Source organism: Necator americanus, chromosome II (genome assembly GCF_031761385.1).
Source record: "Necator americanus strain Aroian chromosome II, whole genome shotgun sequence".
NCBI lineage: Eukaryota > Metazoa > Nematoda > Chromadorea > Rhabditida > Ancylostomatidae > Necator > Necator americanus.
The window spans coordinates 35598178-35620423 of record NC_087372.1 but is presented as its reverse complement, the minus strand read 5'-3'; the positions used below and the strand labels follow the sequence as shown (position 1 = coordinate 35620423).

The 22246-nt window shown below is 48.9% G+C and overlaps 2 protein-coding genes across 3 annotated transcripts in view; one reads left to right on the top strand and one right to left on the bottom strand.

Annotated features, from left to right (window-relative positions):
* RB195_020490 (uncharacterized protein) overlaps positions 1-22246 on the top strand; it is a gene marked incomplete at both ends in the record, with an annotated part of 40821 nt that continues 18575 nt past the window's right edge. Inside the window, 15 exons of one of the 2 annotated variants that reach the window (XM_064188808.1) lie at positions 1-112; positions 913-959; positions 6728-6845; positions 7716-7828; positions 9212-9384; positions 9584-9664; positions 10118-10302; positions 10541-12218; positions 12275-13642; positions 13705-16144; positions 16203-18034; positions 18231-19576; positions 19718-20514; positions 20709-21460; positions 21519-22180. In XM_064188808.1, coding sequence (XP_064044687.1) covers positions 1-112; positions 913-959; positions 6728-6845; positions 7716-7828; positions 9212-9384; positions 9584-9664; positions 10118-10302; positions 10541-12218; positions 12275-13642; positions 13705-16144; positions 16203-18034; positions 18231-19576; positions 19718-20514; positions 20709-21460; positions 21519-22180 — 11704 coding nt within the window. Of the gene's footprint in view, positions 113-912; positions 960-6727; positions 6846-7715; positions 7829-9211; positions 9385-9583; positions 9665-10117; positions 10303-10540; positions 12219-12274; positions 13643-13674; positions 16145-16202; positions 18035-18230; positions 19577-19717; positions 20515-20708; positions 21461-21518; positions 22181-22246 lie in introns of those variants that run through there. The other variant, XM_064188807.1, reaches the window with a different exon arrangement.
* On the bottom strand, positions 10694-13695 carry RB195_020491 (uncharacterized protein; the record flags this gene model as incomplete). Its single annotated transcript, XM_064188809.1, has 4 exons — positions 10694-10723; positions 10773-12343; positions 12418-13604; positions 13682-13695. 4 exons carry the CDS (start codon positions 13693-13695, stop codon positions 10694-10696), a joined length of 2802 nt encoding a protein of 933 aa, XP_064044690.1.

Genomic DNA, 22246 nt, shown 5'->3' with positions numbered 1-22246 from the left:
ATGGCAGACGATGCCAAACCACGTATCCCCACTGTGTATCGCAATTTGACTCCTAGAGTCACCTCAACAGTATTACGAAGGGCTAAACAGTTGTGGAGGAACCGGTTTGCTAGTACAGCAGAAAGAACTTCAGAAATAACTTCCTTTCCTTCTTCAATGCACCAGTTCCAGAATATCCAAAAATGAGTAGGGGTAGGATCGCCCACGCGTTAATTTTTCGTCGTTTTTTTTCTCGCCAGTTCAAAAATTTCATGCTAACGACATTGTTGAAGTGACTTGGCATGTCCCACTCATAAATAGTCTTATATTTTGTAATTTAGTTCCGGTACATGAGTAGACGTTTTTAACTTGCTATTTGTTCTGGTTCACCTTTGCCTCTTTGTCTTTTTTTTTTTTGCTCAAGTGGCGTGACAGTGTGAGACTACAGTATGGAGTAGTAATGGAAGGTCCTTCCTGTACGCTACAGTACTAAAATGAAGTTCGGTTAAAATCGCTGCAAACGAAAGATTTTACGCAAAAGAAAGTTTCCATTGATCTAATCGGAAGAAAAATCCATCAATATGTGGCAGTTTTATCAATAAAGTAATGCGATTCATATGACTAAAGTACGGTATAATGACGTTATGACGTTAGCGGCAATGTCACGTAAGGACTATATCAAAAAGGAACTTTATTTCTTGATAATGTTGACCTTAAGCCACGCCTTAGACTGCTTGGGCATCTCTCCAATGATATTTGCAGATAATATGTACTTTCCTCTTGCTTTTCATTTCAATCATTCTTCCTTTTAAGCGTATCAACTTCCTTCCTCCCAATGTTTGAGTCTTCACGAAAATAAAATCAACGTACATCTGTGTAACTTCTCTCATATTCTGAAATCTCTTAGCTCAAGAACTTAGGTATGTTTTGTAGAAAGAACACTCCGAGACTGGCTTGCACCACCAAATGAACAACGTCAGGTGTGTTTATCAAGCTCAATATTTCTCTTGTACTTCAGTGGGGCTTGATTTGTTTCAGTTTTGTTTGTGATTAGGTCATACCAAACTTTTTCCTTAAAGATCGTATCCCAGAAATGTTCGATTGATATTTCCTTGTAGGTCCTTCTAGTTCTGCTTCTTTCTTTTCTAAGAACTGAAAGAGGAGTTAAGTTGTTGCTTCGAGCATATCCAGTACATGAATCCAATAAGTTCGCTGACTTTCAAAGTATTCGTTGTTTTTCCTAACTATCGATCGGCTTAACAACAAAGAAGATACCAGGTTGTCCTTTATCCTTCACGCTCCATTTATTTTCTATTTTCTTCATTCCTCATGATTTACTATTTACATGTATCTTTTTCTTAAAAACTGAAAAAGCCATGCTAAGAATGAGATTCTCCTGCAGAATTGCAGCCACCCGAGCACTACTGAGGAACACAACCTCCTTTATAGGAAATGTTAGTAACCGTACAGCCTTTTCTTGCATCACTTTCGTTTTGAGACCGCATACACTGATTGCTACCTGCTCACAGTGGCGTTGCTGGTAGCGAGCCCAATCAGACGTCCAACCAGAAGTGAACGCCCTGAGCACGCCCGAGCTCAATAACTTGCACGGTTACATGGCAGAAGCTAACCAGATATTCCATGCATGGCGGAAATTATCCAGATATTCCAAAAAAGATGCTATCGTACAGCACATCGCTAATGTCGAACGCAAAGAGGTCAACTACGTAGAGAGAGCGTGGATTTTTCGGTAACAACTCTCCGCTTCGTTACGCTGAACTGTCGGACATTGTCGACTCGAATTTACTCAGATAACTCGGTGTCGGTAAGCAAACTATGCAAGACACCAAGTCTCTGAGGCTATAGAACTGTGTGGAATGGATACTGTGCGAACTGTAGAAAGTTGGGAGAGAGCTATATTCAAGGACGATACGCCTCCGAAAAAATGCGAGGAACCGCATCAGACCATAACACAAGCTCGCCAATTGAAGTGAACAAATAGTATTTCACTTTGTTTGACAAAAATACCCCATTTGCATAGATGCAATGGACATAGAAGTTATTCTAGGCATAGCCTCTCTATTCGTGGTTTTGCGTTTTTGCGCTGAATTCATAAGAAAAATACTGTAGAAATCAATAACAAGCTGCATACTACGGAATAGTCCCAATATCATCTTTTTTGAAGTGCATGGCAGTGAAATCGCTGTTATGTAGCCGCTTCAAAACAAACGTTAAAGGTCTTCTTTATTGTCCTTCGTCGTTTTGTGTGTGTGTACCCATTATCTCAATTTGTCGTCTTTTTTTTTCATTTTATATCGAATTTATTTCATTAGATGTAAACATGGTAAAGTCACGCTGTCATCACTCAACTTTGGAGACTTTTTACTTTGATCTGAGAACGTGCTACATTCGAGAACTTTCAAGATTCATTGCAAAGGAACTAATGATAAAGGCCGAGACGGCGCTACCTCATCGCACATGATCACAAATGTAACAATTTAAGTCAAGGACCTAGGAAGGGGTAATGAAATATGAGTTCGAGTTCCATGGTTCTTAGCCGCTAAGCTATCAGAATTTTTCTTCGCATACGTCCAAAAGCAGATAATAAATCCCCTTCACGAGGGTTACTGGGATCACCCCACGAATCTGTGCCTATACGGGGTCGTAGATTGTGGGGAAGAGGGTGATTCCAAAGTCGGAAACCCATTCGAACAAATCGCAGGCGATGGCGGGGCAGAAGACGGACTGTAACAGAAGCCTTCGTAAGAAATAGCGTTCCAGGGTCGTCCGTTTACACTGATACAGGAAGAGATAAACGGAATCACCCTCTTCCCCACAATCTACAACCCCGTATGGGTTTTATTACCCGGCTGAAACCCGTACCATCCCAGATTCGTGAGATGATGCTTTAATTATCAGCAAGCGGTCATCATGCAGTCATCATGCATTGCGCTTTTCAATGTTTGGTCGGCGTATAAATGGATATCGCAGTCGGTTAAGCGACAGATTCCAGTCTGGGACAAACTGCCGCCATTAGCATTCGGGTCCCGCGCTCTTAATCTTTCATTAGGCGTATTGTTTATAAACAAAGCAATATTTCCTCATGAAATCAAGTTCCTGAACTCCAATCTGCATTTTGAGGTTAAAGAAATAACTTAACAATTATTATGATCGCAAAGATCCAATTTTTTTCCTGGAAAGTAAATTGGGTCTGCAGACATTTTCTTCATATGTTGTTCACCCTAACGTCCGTTTTAGATAGATAGTATTCAAATCTATTCTGCCAGCATCCACTTACTCACAAAAAACAAAAAAAATCTACAGGTAAAGAATAGGAAGCTGTACCGCGCAATTTTCGTGAATCTTCTAGAACATGAGAATTGAGAATCTTGGTTTTGTTAGGAGGGACTGCAAAGGATGAAGTTCAGACAGATATATTTTCTAACCGTACCGTAACCCTAGGGGCGATATAGTACGCTAAAATATCTTATGGCTAGTATAAAATAAAACGGAACAAGAAAAGTGAAAAGCAAGAAAATTGGACAGGAAACTGGACTTTTAATTCTTATACGCTATGTTTGCATTTTTTTTTGATTTTTCCACTGTTAGCTGCGACGAAACATAACTTTCTATACTTCCTTTTACCAAGTCTGTTCTATTCACGAATCTTTGAGAATTCGTCTCGAACAACGAGGTTCCAATGAATCCGTGATCTATGCCAAGCTTTCATAGCGGGAATATTGATGAAGGGTAACTCCTTAGTATTTTTCTATGGTAATATAGAAAAGAAAATGTTAGAAATTGTCAATACTGTTTTCATACTATCATAACTATGTAGTTACAATTTTTTATGTTTCAACTTATTTTTGCAGAAAAGTGTACTATTCCCTCTTTTTGCACATTTTTTTCTCCCTCTCGAAGAACCAAGCGGACACTAATTTATAGAATTGTTGTGGACGTTTCAAATGTGCTACATGTCATCACGAAGTGTGGAGATGCCGATAACAAGAAGATTATTCCTTTCAAATGTTTCTTCTTCGGTCCCTCAACAACATCATCCTTCCATGTATGTGAATTGTGTACCTGATGGGTCACCAATATGTGGTAATAGCTCAAATAATTTGCTGAAAGCAGCAAGATTCACAGGTCAGCAAAAACTGAAAAAAAAACCGTAAGAGGATCATGCCGTACTTTGGTAATGTTTTTTCTCTTGGCTGGTGTTATCACCTGATGTGGTTACCCGCATCTTCGCGTAGGCGTGTTATTGTTCCATAGCTTGCAAGGCTTGGCCCACCTCATCAACTGCCTACCGACACCGAGCGACCTGATTACTCCCGTATCGACAGTGTTCGTCAGTTTAGCGAAACGAAAGCGAGAGTTTTGTCACCAGAAATTCCCCGCTCATTCCAGGTGTTTGATTGAGTGTTTTGGTTGAGCAATGGAAGCGTACTGGCAGCACCTGGGTAACTTCTGTCATATAAATGTGCAAGCTATGTATACCTCATATGTCGCCAAAGCGCATAGCGTGTAAACGTCTGACTGCACTTCGTACAAGCAGGACCACCACGAGCAGATAGCAATCAGACTCGTATACCCTGCACCCTTGGTCATAGTAATGCGCAAGACGAAGTGTACAGGCATCGTAAGGCGTACAGGTGAACGGAACAATGAATGCTGGCTATGTCTGCAGCTTTAGGTGGATAATAAGGTGTAAATGGTAGAAGATTTGAGACTTGATATACTACTTATTCGTCCACGTCGAACGTAGATTGCACAAAGAGATTGTAATGTAGCTAAACTATGACTAAACTTCAGTATATCGCGACCTTATCAACTATGCACAGTTTATCTCTGTGATGCAAACCTTGGAGAATAACGAACGCTCATCGCGGTTGAGGCGCGTAGAATTTTTAGCGGAGCATTAAGAGAACTCTTTATCAGTTAGGCTGCGTTGCAGCAAAAAGTGCTACTTTCAGAAAATTTTGTGCTGTAAAACTAAGGTATTATGTAGAACCGTTCAAGGGAGGCAACAAGTACGTACGTACCTCTCTTTACGATGAAACTGTACAGAAAAATAGCATCTTCTTGGACGGCAAGAATAGTATTTATTCTATTCTCCAACCAATCGATCGTTCTATAGACTAGCTTTGTGTGATTTGAAAGAGTCTCTACTGAGGCTCACGAGGTTTGCTGGCGTGATACTACTTCGCACCCAGTCATTCCTTCAAAGAAGAAACACCAGAGTTTACGACCTATTGCACAATGTTCCATTCACAGTGTGTATCAGTCATCTACTGTTGTCATTGAAGCAAAGATTATCAAAAAACTGATATTAAGAGTGCATAAAATGAGAAACTGAAAGCTGAAATTAGATGATCAGGGAAACGAACAAAAACAAAGGGTTTATTTAATACAAGATAAGTCTTCCGGCTGCAGTTGCCTAACGGAGAGAATGACCTTTAAAAGTTGAGCTACAACAATGAAATGAAATAAAAATCAAAGCAAGCTCTTTATTTAGGTTTGAAAGACTCCATAGTAAAGATCATGAACTGCTTACGGCACATTGTATCACAATTGAATTTGCTGTATAAGGAGATTTTTTCGGCAGCCTTGAAAGCGCTATTCTTATCAACGAAAGCCCGTAGTGATATGAATAAAACTATCGATTGAAACTTTTATCGACCACTAAAGCTCAATATAGGAACACTGATATGAACTGAAAAAAACACAACACAACGATGTACTGTCTATACGCTTTGAGTGCACTGAAATTGCTTTAAAAAAAGCACGCAGGCAGTTGAATGTTTGTTGCAGAAACGTCTGGAGCTGTTTGAAGTCTAACAGCAACGCAGTGAATGATACCGTAATCGCCGTTAAATGCAGCGTACCACGAATCTGGGATGCTACGGATTTCAGGTGGGTAATTCTTATACTAGGGGTCGTAGATTGTGGGGAAGCGGGTGATTCCGTTTATCAATTCCTAATCGCTGTAAAAAACGGCCCGAAAGATGAAGCTTTGAGCGTGCCGGGTCGCTGTTCTCTGCGAAGTGTTGTATTAGAGCATGCCAGCCTTGTGCACGTCCACATCGTTCGGATCGTTTTCCACGGCAATTAGAAAAAAAGGAACGGAATCACCTTCTTTTCCACAATCCACGACCCAGCATAGGAACTCTCCACCTGAAATCCGTACCACTCCAGTTTCGTGGGGTGATGCCTTTAACATAATCATTGCTGATATGTATGAACAAACCTCTGCGGTAGAGCTGCTCACGAATAAGTCACAATTCTTGTGAGTAAAGTAGAAAAGTCCGAAAATTTCAATATAATCTCCTTGTCGACTTAATCTTGTCAGACAGTTTTACTACACTTCTGAATGCACAACAGAAACAGGAAGACCGGAATGAGAACATATTCTGTTAGAAGCACAGTAAGTGTAGTTTGTAAACCCACTCTGAATCAAATAGACCACAAAAGGAAAAATAAAGAGAGGGATTGAAGAAAGGCATTCCAAGAAGAGCCAAAGAGACCAGGGAGACCAATTATGTTGTATCAAGCACAACGTATTCGGAAACCTCGGAACGTGTAAGTTCGACTTCGAATGGATTCCGGCAGGGAATAAGGTGGTAAGATGAACTACAATGGATAGATAACAAAAAATCATCTACAAATGATCTCTGGGAACTGCCTTTTGAAAGAAAATATTTCGGTAACATTTTGTTTGGAGAATCGTACTAACCTATTTATTCAGGAAAAAATGGCGCCAAAAATGAATGTAGTTTTTCTGATGGTTGTCATTGTTGGAGCTGTGTTAGCTGTCTTATTAACCGTTCTTCTCACATCGAAATCGTCGAACAACAGCGAATCAGGTCAAGTTAAATGTTTAAAGGGGCGCATATTCATTTTTCTCCTATGGTTCTTATCATTTTATTCCGAAATTATCGTCGTTTAATACAAATTATTATAAGCAAAGCATTGACAATCTTGAAAAATGCAGGCGGTGATCTGCGATATTTAGGATTTCGGCGAAGGAATCATGTATAGTAGAATAAAACGACGTAAAGCATGGTGCAGTTGCGTAAGCGGTTGCGCTCGGAGTGGTGCGGTGGAGCGCAGCAGTTGGGATCGAGTGAGGACCCTTGCTACCACCGTCCGCGATGGTCCCATCACGATCATCATCATCCAACCGCTCTCTCCGTCGCGCCGCTTCGAGCGCAACCGCCTACGTGACTACGCAGTGCTTCATATCGTTTTGACCCGGTTATATATTTGATGAGATGGTCCCGAATATTCAACTATTTTTAAAAAACAGTATTATTTGAATGGCTGGGAGTTCAAATAACATCAAAAATATCTGATATGTTTGCAACCTAGAGCCCTATTGGACTATTGTCCGTACAAAATGCGGTAAAACCGTAGAGTTACTACTTCAGTGATGTCTTGAGAGGATTCCACTCTGGGTAAATAATCTGAAATTATCCTTCTTATAGTCTTTCTGTTAGCAACTCATGACTATCACAATTTTTATGATGAAGAACGTATTCCATCGATTTGCAGTCTAAATATGCCCTTTTCGCCCAATGCACAACCGAATTACAGAAGTGATGCGGCAAAAACTACACACATTACGCGTAAAATAGTTTTTGAGTGAAATTTTGTTCATTTTTATCTTCGCCGCTTCTGCTAGTTAGAGATGGAAACATTTCTGCCCGAATTTATAAAACATATAACTTATTCAGATATCAGAGTAGTGTACTATTCGATGTATCTCGGAGATCCCCAGCAAACGCCAGTTCCCAGATTTCTACGCCTATTACCAACTAATGATGATGGTGATTGCAGTATTGACTTGGTAAGTGCAAAAGTAATGTCTCTTTCTTGGGTAACTGCTTGATCAAATGGTTATTTATATTCCTGTTTCCCATGAAGTTTTCAGCTGATGTAAGCTGACAAATTGCACGGTGATCATTCCTTTTAGGATCGCGTCAACGCCTTACTTTAGAATAGGTTGATATTTATGAACGCGTCTGCGGCACATGTATTGCCGAGATGGGACCAGATAATCTATTAAAGGCATCACTCCACGAATCTGAGGTGGTACGGATTTTAGGCGAAGTATTAAGGGTGTAATTCCGTCCATTTCTTGCTAATTTCCTTTTTTACGGCAATTAGGAAGAAATGGACGGAATCACCCCCTCTCCATAGTCTCCCATCCCGTATACGAATACTCCACCTGAAATGTGCACCACCTCAGATTCGTGGAGTGATGCCTTTAAGTTAGTGTTCTTATCCTCCCAGAGGAAACTGCTAAAAATTTACCGATCTCGGGAGGACGAAAGGCTTAGTACGCTTCAGAGCACTCTCGAACGATCGACCGTGTAGTCGCAGCCAAACCTCTTACCGAATGCACTATACCCATGTAGCATTCAGCAGGACAATAAATAAGCCTTTAAAGGCATCACCCCACGAATTTGAGGTGGTACGGATTTCAAGTAGAGTATTCTTACACGGGATAGTGAATTATGGAGAGGGGCTAATTCTGCCCATTTCTTCCTATTTGCCATAAAAAAGGGTCCGGAAGATGCGGCGCGTGCACAAGGCCGGCGCGCTCCGCTGCAGAAAATAGCACACCGGAGCGCTCGGAACCGTATCTTCCGAGCCGTTTTTTTTTACGGCAATTAGGAAGAAATGGACGGAATCACCTTTCTCTCCACTTTTCTACGGTCCCGTGTACGAATGCTCCACCTGAAATCCGTACCACCTCAGATTCGTGGGGTGATGCCTTTAAAGCTAAGCATGCATGATTGAATCTTGTTTTGCGAAGAGGAAGATGAAGGAGTAGGAGGAAAAGAGAAAGGTAGAGGAACAAAAATGAAAAACACTCCGACAATACGTAATTAATTCTTTTTTGTTATTTTGCAGTGTTACACCTGTTTTATTCCAAATTTTATAACCAGATTTCAGAAAATGTTAATTGGGACTGTTCATCTTTTTTGCTCCTGCTTCCTTTCCTCCCCCCTCCCACTAAACAGATTCAATTTATATTACATCTGCTCCTTCAGAACAGTAATTACAGAGATACAATAAAAATTACCTACAATTACTTTGTGCATCAATATGATGATCATGCTGATGTTCGAAGAAAACACGAGAAGAAACAAGAAAACAGCTTCAGAAATATATCATATATCTGTTGTTCTCAGAGCTTCGTATAGCCCGTTTTATTCCTTTCCAGAATATCAACAACACTCGAGAATCTATCCTGCTGATGAAAGATGAGAAGCAAAGATACAGCTTCATTCTTTATACAAATCATGCACAAACAAGTCCTCCTTTGAAAGCTCTGGACGCAGTGAGCGAATTGGACAAGATCCGATCAAAGGAAAATGGAATAGCCAATCAAACCGCGTAAGTTTACTCAAAAGGCTTGGTGGCTGTGGACTATGTGATGAATAGATGAAATAAGTGACCAACATGAATTTTGTGGGATCCGGAAATTTATGTTTTCTTGTCTCGAGAATTCTGTCACAACAAAATCCTTCCTTGTTCTGAAAGGTTTATAAAATTGTTTTTTCGAAAAAATATGAACAAAATGGATTATTTTTAGAGCGATAGAACAGTTTGCGAAACATAGCAAACGGCCGAACGATCTTATGGTGCACTATATCCCATGCAAGTTCAACTACAGGTAAAAAAATAAGTTAAATGCAGCATATCGCAGAACTGACGATGTTGGAGCCTCCGTAGGCAAATATATGGTTCGGAGTGTAGATAACGAGCATTAGAGCGATCCAGTCAAACCTCTCCTAACTGTCCCGAAAAACGGCGTGGGAAAAGGCATTAGTTCATTGATGTACGTAGGAGAGACCCACCGTTCTGCACCGGATCCAACCACGTCGACCATAGCGTCGACAATCGCTGAGCCTTTTCACCTGAATACTCCAGTAGAAACAATGAATTAGCCTCTGAGAGAAGCCGCGGGAGCAAGTCAAAATCTTTCACAGTACGATTAGGATGAATTGAGAGTAGCTACACTCGTATTGGTATTCTATACCCCGAACTCAATATTTTCCCACAAACCCCAGCATCGTTAAAATGAAGTGTAGGAAAGAATAGCACAACAAGAATCAATAAATTGAAGCAAGGTGGACAACGACACGAAAACCTTCATTGCTGCAATGAACAAAAACGGAATGGAATCGAAGATCTTTGTAGTTTCGAACACGGAAACAGAAGACGTTTTGACCAAGAAATTCAACAAAAGCCACGAGTACGTCGTTGGGAAAAATGAGAAAGTAAATGTAGCTGAAAGGATAGCGGAGTTCGGTGAGTAAACACAAGAAAAAAATATTTGCAAAAAATAAATCTTTGAAAGGTAGGAAAAAACAGTTGCCATATTACGCCGAAAAAAAGAGCAAAATAAAAAGATAGTCGCGTAAGCAGAGTAAAAAATCACCAGAAAAATAAATTTCAGAAACACAACCAAGAAAACACAAAAAAAACCAGGTCTCGCAAACATCTGCAGTAGCAGCACTGATATCTAGATCGTAAAAACACTTCTTAGGAACAAGTACTACATCCACGGAAAAGCCAATTACGACAAAAACAATCGAACCAACAACAACTTCAAAAGAAGTGACCACAACCACAGCAGAACCAACAACAACGTCCACTCTTGCGCCGACGACTACCACGGCAGAACCTACAACAACGTCCACTATAGAGCCGACGACAACCACGGCAGAGCCTACAACAACCTCGACCGTGGAACCGACGACTACCACGGCAGAGCCTACAACAACGTCCACTATAGAGCCGACGACAACCACGGCAGAGCCTACAACAACGTCCACTATAGAGCCGACGACAACCACGGCAGAGCCTACAACAACGTCCACACTTGAGCCGACGACTACCACGGCAGAACCTACAACAACGTCCACTATAGAGCCGACGACAACCACGGCAGAGCCTACAACAACGTCCACTATAGAGCCGACGACAACCACGGCAGAGCCTACAACAACGTCCACACTTGAGCCGACGACTACCACGGCAGAGCCTACAACAACGTCCACTATAGAGCCGACGACAACCACGGCAGAGCCTACAACAACCTCGACCGTGGAACCGACGACAACCACGGCAGAGCCTACAACAACGTCCACTATAGAGCCGACGACAACCACGGCAGAGCCTACAACAACGTCCACTATAGAGCCGACGACAACCACGGCAGAGCCTACAACAACGTCCACACTTGAGCCGACGACTACCACGGCAGAACCTACAACAACGTCCACTATAGAGCCGACGACGACCACGACAGAGCCTACAACAACGTCCACTCTTGAGCCGACGACAACCACGGCAGAGCCTACAACAACGTCCACTATAGAGCCGACGACTACCACGGCAGAGCCTACAACAACGTCCACTCTTGAGCCGACGACGACCACGGCAGAGCCTACAACAACCTCGACCGTGGAACCGACGACTACCACGGCAGAACCTACAACAACGTCCACTCTTGAGCCGACGACAACCACGGCAGAGCCTACAACAACCTCGACCGTGGAACCGACGACAACCACGGCAGAGCCTACAACAACGTCCACTCTTGAGCCGACGACAACCACGGCAGAGCCTACAACAACCTCGACCGTGGAACCGACGACTACCACGGCAGAACCTACAACAACGTCCACTATAGAGCCGACGACGACCACGGCAGAGCCTACAACAACGTCCACTCTTGAGCCGACGACAACCACGGCAGAGCCTACAACAACGTCCACTATAGAGCCGACGACTACCACGGCAGAACCTACAACAACGTCCACTATAGAGCCGACGACAACCACGGCAGAGCCTACAACAACGTCCACTATAGAGCCGACGACTACCACGGCAGAACCTACAACAACGTCCACTCTTGAGCCGACGACAACCACGGCAGAACCTACAACAACGTCCACTATAGAGCCGACGACTACCACGGCAGAACCTACAACAACCTCGACCGTGCAACCGACGACTACCACGGCAGAACCTACAACAACGTCCACTATTGAGCCGACGACAACCACGGCAGAACCTACAACAACGTCCACTCTTGAGCCGACGACAACCACGGCAGAACCTACAACAACGTCCACTATAGAGCCGACGACAACCACGGCAGAACCTACAACAACCTCGACCGTGCAACCGACGACTACCACGGCAGAACCTACAACAACGTCCACTCTTGAGCCGACGACAACCACGGCAGAACCTACAACAACGTCCACTATAGAGCCGACGACTACCACGGCAGAACCTACAACAACGTCCACTCTGGAGCCGACGACTACCACGGCAGAACCTACAACAACAACGACTACCACGGCAGAACCTACAACAACCTCCACCTTGAGCCGACGACTACCACGGCAGAACCTACAACAACGTCCACTCTTGAGCCGACGACAACCACGGCAGAGCCTACAACAACCTCGACCGTGCAACCGACGACAACCACGGCAGAGCCTACAACAACGTCCACTCTTGAGCCGACGACAACCACGGCAGAGCCTACAACAACCTCGACCGTGCAACCGACGACTACCACGGCTGAACCTACAACAACGTCCTCTCTTGAGCCGACGACAACCACGGCAGAACCTACAACAACGTCCTCTCTTGAGCCGACGACAACCACGGCAGAACCTACAACAACGTCCACTATTGAGCCGACGACTACCACGGCAGAACCTACAACAACCTCGACCGTGCAACCGACGACTACCACGGCAGAACCTACAACAACGTCCACTCTTGAGCCGACGACAACCACGGCAGAGCCTACAACAACCTCGACCGTGCAACCGACGACTACCACGGCAGAGCCTACAACAACGTCCACTCTTGAGCCGACGACAACCACGGCAGAGCCTACAACAACCTCGACCGTGCAACCGACGACTACCACGGCAGAACCTACAACAACGTCCACTCTTGAGCCGACGACAACCACGGCAGAACCTACAACAACGTCCACTCTTGAGCCGACGACTACCACGGCAGAACCTACAACAACGTCCACTCTTGAGCCGACGACTACCACGGCAGAACCTACAACAACGTCCACTCTTGAGCCGACGACTACCACGGCAGAACCTACAACAACGTCCACTCTTGAGCCGACGACAACCACGGCAGAACCTACAACAACGTCCACTATAGAGCCGACGACTACCACGGCAGAGCCTACAACAACCTCGACCGTGGAACCGACGACTACCACGGCAGAACCTACAACAACGTCCACTCTTGAGCCGACGACAACCACGGCAGAGCCTACAACAACCTCGACCGTGGAACCGACGACTACCACGGCAGAACCTACAACAACGTCCACTCTTGAGCCGACGACAACCACGGCAGAGCCTACAACAACGTCCACTCTTGAGCCGACGACAACCACGGCAGAACCTACAACAACGTCCACTCTTGAGCCGACGACTACCACGGCAGAACCTACAACAACGTCCACTCTTGAGCCGACGACAACCACGGCAGAGCCTACAACAACGTCCACTCTTGAGCCGACGACAACCACGGCAGAGCCTACAACAACGTCCACTCTTGAGCCGACGACAACCACGGCAGAGCCTACAACAACGTCCACTCTTGAGCCGACGACTACCACGGCAGAGCCTACAACAACGTCCACATAGAAAAAAGAACCTACAACAACGTCCACTATGAGCCGACGACAACCACGGCAGAACCTACAACAACGTCCACTCTTGAGCCGACGACTACCACGGCAGAGCCTACAACAACGTCCACTCTTGAGCCGACGACAACCACGGCAGAGCCTACAACAACGTCCACTATAGAGCCGACGACTACCACGGCAGAACCTACAACAACGTCCACTCTTGAGCCGACGACAACCACGGCAGAGCCTACAACAACGTCCACTATAGAGCCGACGACTACCACGGCAGAACCTACAACAACGTCCACTCTTGAGCCGACGACAACCACGGCAGAACATACAACAACGTCCACTCTTGAGCCGACGACAACCACGGCAGAGCCTACAACAACGTCCACTACCACGGCAGAACCTACAACAACGTCCACTCTTGAGCCGACGACAACCACGGCAGAACATACAACAACGTCCACTCTTGAGCCGACGACAACCACGGCAGAGCCTACAACAACGTCCACTATAGAGCCGACGACAACCACGGCAGAGCCTACAACAACCTCGACCGTGCAACCGACGACTACCACGGCAGAACCTACAACAACGTCCACTCTTGAGCCGACGACGACCACGGCAGAGCCTACAACAACCTCGACCGTGGAACCGACGACTACCACGGCAGAACCTACAACAACGTCCACTCTTGAGCCGACGACAACCACGGCAGAGCCTACAACAACGTCCACTGTAGAGCCGACGACTACCACGGCAGAGCCTACAACAACGTCCACTCTTGAGCCGACGACAACCACGGCAGAGCCTACAACAACCTCGACCGTGGAACCGACGACTACCACGGCAGAGCCTACAACAACCTCGACCGTGCAACCGACGACAACCACGGCAGAGCCTACAACAACCTCGACCGTGCAACCGACGACTACCACGGCAGAACCTACAACAACGTCCACTCTTGAGCCGACGACAACCACGGCAGAGCCTACAACAACCTCGACCGTGCAACCGACGACTACCACGGCAGAACCTACAACAACGTCCACTCTTGAGCCGACGACAACCACGGCAGAACCTACAACAACGTCCACTCTTGAGCCGACGACAACCACGGCAGAGCCTACAACAACCTCGACCGTGCAACCGACGACTACCACGGCAGAACCTACAACAACGTCCACTCTTGAGCCGACGACAACCACGGCAGAGCCTACAACAACGTCCACTCTTGAGCCGACGACTACCACGGCAGAACCTACAACAACGTCCACTCTTGAGCCGACGACAACCACGGCAGAACCTACAACAACGTCGACTCTTGAGCCGACGACTACCACGGCAGAACCTACAACAACGTCCACTCTTGAGCCGACGACAACCACGGCAGAGCCTACAACAACCTCGACCGTGCAACCGACGACAACCACGGCAGAGCCTACAACAACGTCCACTCTTGAGCCGACGACAACCACGGCAGAGCCTACAACAACCTCGACCGTGCAACCGACGACTACCACGGCAGAGCCTACAACAACGTCCACTCTTGAGCCGACGACAACCACGGCAGAGCCTACAACAACCTCGACCGTGCAACCGACGACTACCACGGCAGAACCTACAACAACGTCCACTCTGGAGCCGACGACAACCACGGCAGAGCCTACAACAACGTCCACTCTTGAGCCGACGACAACCACGGCAGAGCCTACAACAACGTCCACTCTTGAGCCGACGACTACCACGGCAGAACCTACAACAACGTCCACTCTTGAGCCGACGACAACCACGGCAGAACCTACAACAACGTCCACTCTTGAGCCGACGACAACCACGGCAGAGCCTACAACAACCTCGACCGTGCAACCGACGACTACCACGGCAGAACCTACAACAACGTCCACTCTTGAGCCGACGACAACCACGGCAGAGCCTACAACAACCTCGACCGTGGAACCGACGACTACCACGGCAGAACCTACAACAACGTCCACTCTTGAGCCGACGACAACCACGGCAGAACCTACAACAACGTCCACTCTTGAGCCGACGACTACCACGGCAGAACCTACAACAACGTCCACTATAGAGCCGACGACTACCACGGCAGAACCTACAACAACCTCGACCGTGCAACCGACGACTACCACGGCAGAACCTACAACAACGTCCACTCTTGAGCCGACGACAACCACGGCAGAGCCTACAACAACGTCGACCGTGGAACCGACGACTACCACGGCAGAACCTACAACAACGTCCACTCTTGAGCCGACGACAACCACGGCAGAACATACAACAACGTCCACTATTGAGCCGACGACTACCACGGCAGAACCTACAACAACGTCCACTCTTGAGCCGACGACAACCACGGCAGAACCTACAACAACGTCCACTCTTGAGCCGACGACTACCACGGCAGAGCCTACAACAACAACCTACAACAACGTCCACTCTTGAGCCGACGACAACCACGGCAGAACCTACAACAACGTCCACTCTTGAGCCGACGACAACCACGGCAGAGCCTACAACAACGTCCACTATTGAGCCGACGACAACCACGGCAGAGCCTACAACAACCTCGACCGTGCAACCGACGACTACCACGGCAGAACCTACAACAACGTCCACTCTTGAGCCGACGACAACCACGGCAGAGCCTACAACAACCTCGACCGTGGAACCGACGACTACCACGGCAGAACCTACAACAACGTCCACTCTTGAGCCGACGACAACCACGGCAGAGCCTACAACAACGTCCACTATAGAGCCGACGACTACCACGGCAGAACCTACAACAACGTCCACTCTTGAGCCGACGACGACCACGGCAGAACCTACAACAACGTCCACATTTGAGCCGACGACTACCACGGCACAGCCTACAACAACGTCCAAATTTGAGCCGACGACTACCACGGCAGAGCCTACAACAACGTCCACTCTTGAGCCGACGACAACCACGGCAGAGCCTACAACAACGTCCACTCTTGAGCCGACGACAACCACGGCAGAGCCTACAACAACGTCCACTCTTGAGCCGACGACAACCACGGCAGAACATACAACAACGTCCACTCTTGAGCCGACGACAACCACGGCAGAACCTACAACAACGTCCACTATAGAGCCGACGACTACCACGGCAGAACCTACAACAACGTCCACTCTTGAGCCGACGACAACCACGGCAGAGCCTACAACAACCTCGACCGTGCAACCGACGACAACCACGGCAGAGCCTACAACAACGTCCACTCTTGAGCCGACGACAACCACGGCAGAGCCTACAACAACCTCGACCGTGCAACCGACGACTACCACGGCAGAACCTACAACAACGTCCACTCTTGAGCCGACGACAACCACGGCAGAGCCTACAACAACCTCGACCGTGGAACCGACGACTACCACGGCAGAACCTACAACAACCTCGACCGTGCAACCGACGACAACCACGGCAGAGCCTACAACAACCTCCACTATTGAGCCGACGACTACCACGGCAGAACCTACAACAACGTCCACTCTTGAGCCGACGACAACCACGGCAGAACCTACAACAACGTCCACTCTTGAGCCGACGACTACCACGGCAGAACATACAACAACGTCCACTATTGAGCCGACGACTACCACGGCAGAACCTACAACAACGTCCACTCTTGAGCCGACGACAACCACGGCAGAGCCTACAACAACCTCGACCGTGCAACCGACGACTACCACGGCAGAGCCTACAACAACGTCCACTCTTGAGCCGACGACAACCACGGCAGAGCCTACAACAACCTCGACCGTGCAACCGACGACTACCACGGCAGAACCTACAACAACGTCCACTCTTGAGCCGACGACAACCACGGCAGAGCCTACAACAACCTCGACCGTGGAACCGACGACTACCACGGCAGAACCTACAACAACGTCCACTCTTGAGCCGACGACAACCACGGCAGAACCTACAACAACGTCCACTCTTGAGCCGACGACAACCACGGCAGAACCTACAACAACGTCCACTCTTGAGCCGACGACAACCACGGCAGAGCCTACAACAACGTCCACTCTTGAGCCGACGACAACCACGGCAGAGCCTACAACAACGTCCACTCTTGAGCCGACGACAACCACGGCAGAGCCTACAACAACGTCCACTCTTGAGCCGACGACAACCACGGCAGAACATACAACAACGTCCACTCTTGAGCCGACGACAACCACGGCAGAGCCTACAACAACGTCCACTCTTGAGCCGACGACAACCACGGCAGAGCCTACAACAACCTCGACCGTGCAACCGACGACTACCACGGCAGAACCTACAACAACGTCCACTCTTGAGCCGACGACAAACCACGGCAGAGCCTACAACAACGTCCACTCTTGAGCCGACGACAACCACGGCAGAGCCTACAACAACGTCCACTCTTGAAGCCGACGACAACCACGGCAGAACCTACAACAACGTCCACTCTTGAGCCGACGACAACCACGGCAGAGCCTACAACAACGTCCACTCTTGCAGCCGACGACTACCACGGCAGAACCTACAACAACGTCCACTCTTGAGCCGACGACAACCACGGCAGAACCTACAACAACGTCCACTCTTGAGCCGACGACAACCACGGCAGAGCCTACAACAACGTCCACTCTTGAAGCCGACGACAACCACGGCAGAACATACAACAACGTCCACTATTGAGCCGACGACAACCACGGCAGAACCTACAACAACGTCCACTCTTGAGCCGACGACAACCACGGCAGAGCCTACAACAACCTCGACCGTGCAACCGACGACTACCACGGCAGAACATACAACAACGTCCACTCTTGAGCCGACGACAACCACGGCAGAGCCTACAACAACGTCCACTCTTGAGCCGACGACAACCACGGCAGAACATACAACAACGTCCACTCTTGAGCCGACGACAACCACGGCAGAACCTACAACAACGTCCACTCTTGAGCCGACGACACACACGGCAGAGCCTACAACAACCTCGACCGTGCAACCGACGACTACCACGGCAGAACCTACAACAACGTCCACTCTTGAGCCGACGACAACCACGGCAGAGCCTACAACAACCTCGACCGTGGAACCGACGACTACCACGGCAGAACCTACAACAACGTCCACTCTTGAGCCGACGACAACCACGGCAGAACCTACAACAACGTCCACTATAGAGCCGACGACTACCACGGCAGAACCTACAACAACCTCGACCGTGCAACCGACGACAACCACGGCAGAGCCTACAACAACGTCCACTCTTGAGCCGACGACAACCACGGCAGAGCCTACAACAACCTCGACCGTGCAACCGACGACTACCACGGCAGAACCTACAACAACGTCCACTCTTGAGCCGACGACAACCACGGCAGAGCCTACAACAACGTCCACTCTTGAGCCGACGACTACCACGGCAGAACCTACAACAACGTCCACTCTTGAGCCGACGACAACCACGGCAGAACCTACAACAACGTCCACTCTTGAGCCGACGACAACCACGGCAGAACCTACAACAACGTCGACTCTTGAGCCGACGACAACCACGGCAGAGCCTACAACAACGTCGACTCTTGAGCCGACGACAACCACGGCAGAGCCTACAACAACGTCCACTCTTGAGCCGACGACAACCACGGCAGAGCCTACAACAACCTCGACCGTGCAACCGACGACTACCACGGCAGAGCCTACAACAACGTCCACTCTTGAGCCGACGACAACCACGGCAGAACATACAACAACGTCCACTCTTGAGCCGACGACAACCACGGCAGAACCTACAACAACGTCCACTCTTGAGCCGACGACAACCACGGCAGAACCTACAACAACGTCCACTCGTGCAGCCGACGACAACCACGGCAGAACCTACAACAACGTCCACTCTTGAGCCGACGACAACCACGGCAGAGCCTACAACAACCTCGACCGTGCAACCGACGACTACCACGGCAGAACCTACAACAACGTCCACTCTTGAGCCGACGACAACCACGGCAGAGCCTACAACAACGTCGACCGTGAGCCGACGACTACCACGGCAGAACCTACAACAACGTCCACTCTTGAGCCGACGACAACCACGGCAGAACCTACAACAACGTCCACTATAGAGCCGACGACTACCACGGCAGAACCTACAACAACGTCCACTCTTGAGCCGACGACAACCACGGCAGAACCTACAACAACGTCCACTCTTGAGCCGACGACAACCACGGCAGAACCTACAACAACGTCCACTATAGAGCCGACGACTACCACGGCAGAACCTACAACAACCTCGACCGTGCAACCGACGACTACCACGGCAGAGCCTACAACAACGTCCACTCTTGAGCCGACGACAACCACGGCAGAGCCTACAACAACCTCGACCGTGCAACCGACGACTACCACGGCAGAACCTACAACAACGTCCACTCTTGAGCCGACGACAACCACGGCAGAACCTACAACAACCTCGACCGTGCAACCGACGACAACCACGGCAGAACCTACAACAACGTCCACTCTTGAGCCGACGACAACCACGGCAGAGCCTACAACAACCTCGACCGTGCAACCGACGACTACCACGGCAGAACCTACAACAACGTCCACTCTTGAGCCGACGACAACCACGGCAGAGCCTACAACAACCTCGACCGTGCAACCGACGACAACCACGGCAGAACCTACAACAACGTCCACTCTTGAGCCGACGACAACCACGGCAGAACCTACAACAACGTCAACTCTTGCAGCCGACGACAACCACGGCAGAACCTACAACAACGTCCACTCTTGAGCCGACGACAACCACGGCAGAGCCTACAACAACCTCGACCGTGCAACCGACGACAACCACGGCAGAGCCTACAACAACGTCCACTCTTGAGCCGACGACAACCACGGCAGAGCCTACAACAACGTCGACCGTGAAGCCGACGACTACCACGGCAGAACCTACAACAACGTCCACTCTTGCAGCCGACGACAACCACGGCAGAGCCTACAACAACGTCCACTCTTGAGCCGACGACAACCACGGCAGAACATACAACAACGTCCACTCTTGAGCCGACGACAACCACGGCAGAACCTACAACAACGTCGACTCTTGAGCCGACGACAACCACGGCAGAGCCTACAACAACGTCCACTCTTGAGCCGACGACAACCACGGCAGAACCTACAACAACCTCGACCGTGCAACCGACGACTACCACGGCAGAACCTACAACAACGTCCACTCTTGAGCCGACGACAACCACGGCAGAGCCTACAACAACCTCGACCGTGCAACCGACGACTACCACGGCAGAACCTACAACAACGTCCACTCTTGAGCCGACGACAACCACGGCAGAACCTACAACAACGTCCACTATAGAGCCGACGACTACCACGGCAGAACCTACAACAACGTCCACTCTTGAGCCGACGACAACCACGGCAGAACCTACAACAACGTCCACTCTTGAGCCGACGACAACCACGGCAGAGCCTACAACAACCTCGACCGTGCAACCGACGACAACCACGGCAGAGCCTACAACAACGTCCACTCTTGAGCCGACGACAACCACGGCAGAGCCTACAACAACCTCGACCGTGCAACCGACGACTACCACGGCAGAACCTACAACAACGTCCACTCTTGAGCCGACGACAACCACGGCAGAGCCTACAACAACGTCCACTCTTGAGCCGACGACAACCACGGCAGAACATACAACAACGTCCACTCTTGAGCCGACGACAACCACGGCAGAGCCTACAACAACGTCCACTCTTGAGCCGACGACAACCACGGCAGAACATACAACAACGTCGACTCGTGCAGCCGACGACTACCACGGCAGAACCTACAACAACGTCCACTCTTGAGCCGACGACAACCACGGCAGAGCCTACAACAACCTCGACCGTGCAACCGACGACTACCACGGCAGAACCTACAACAACGTCCTCTCTTGAGCCGACGACAACCACGGCAGAACCTACAACAACGTCCACTATAGAGCCGACGACTACCACGGCAGAACCTACAACAACGTCCACCGTGCAACCGACGACAACCACGGCAGAGCCTACAACAACGTCCACTCTTGAGCCGACGACAACCACGGCAGAGCCTACAACAACCTCGACCGTGCAACCGACGACTACCACGGCAGAACCTACAACAACGTCCACTCTTGAGCCGACGACAACCACGGCAGAGCCTACAACAACGTCCACTCTTGAGCCGACGACTACCACGGCAGAACCTACAACAACGTCCACTCTTGAGCCGACGACAACCACGGCAGAACCTACAACAACGTCCACTCTTGAGCCGACGACAACCACGGCAGAACCTACAACAACGTCCACTCTTGAGCCGACGACAACCACGGCAGAACCTACAACAACGTCCACTCTTGACCGACGACAACCACGGCAGAGCCTACAACAACGTCCACTCTTGAGCCGACGACAACCACGGCAGAGCCTACAACAACGTCGACCGTGCAACCGACGAC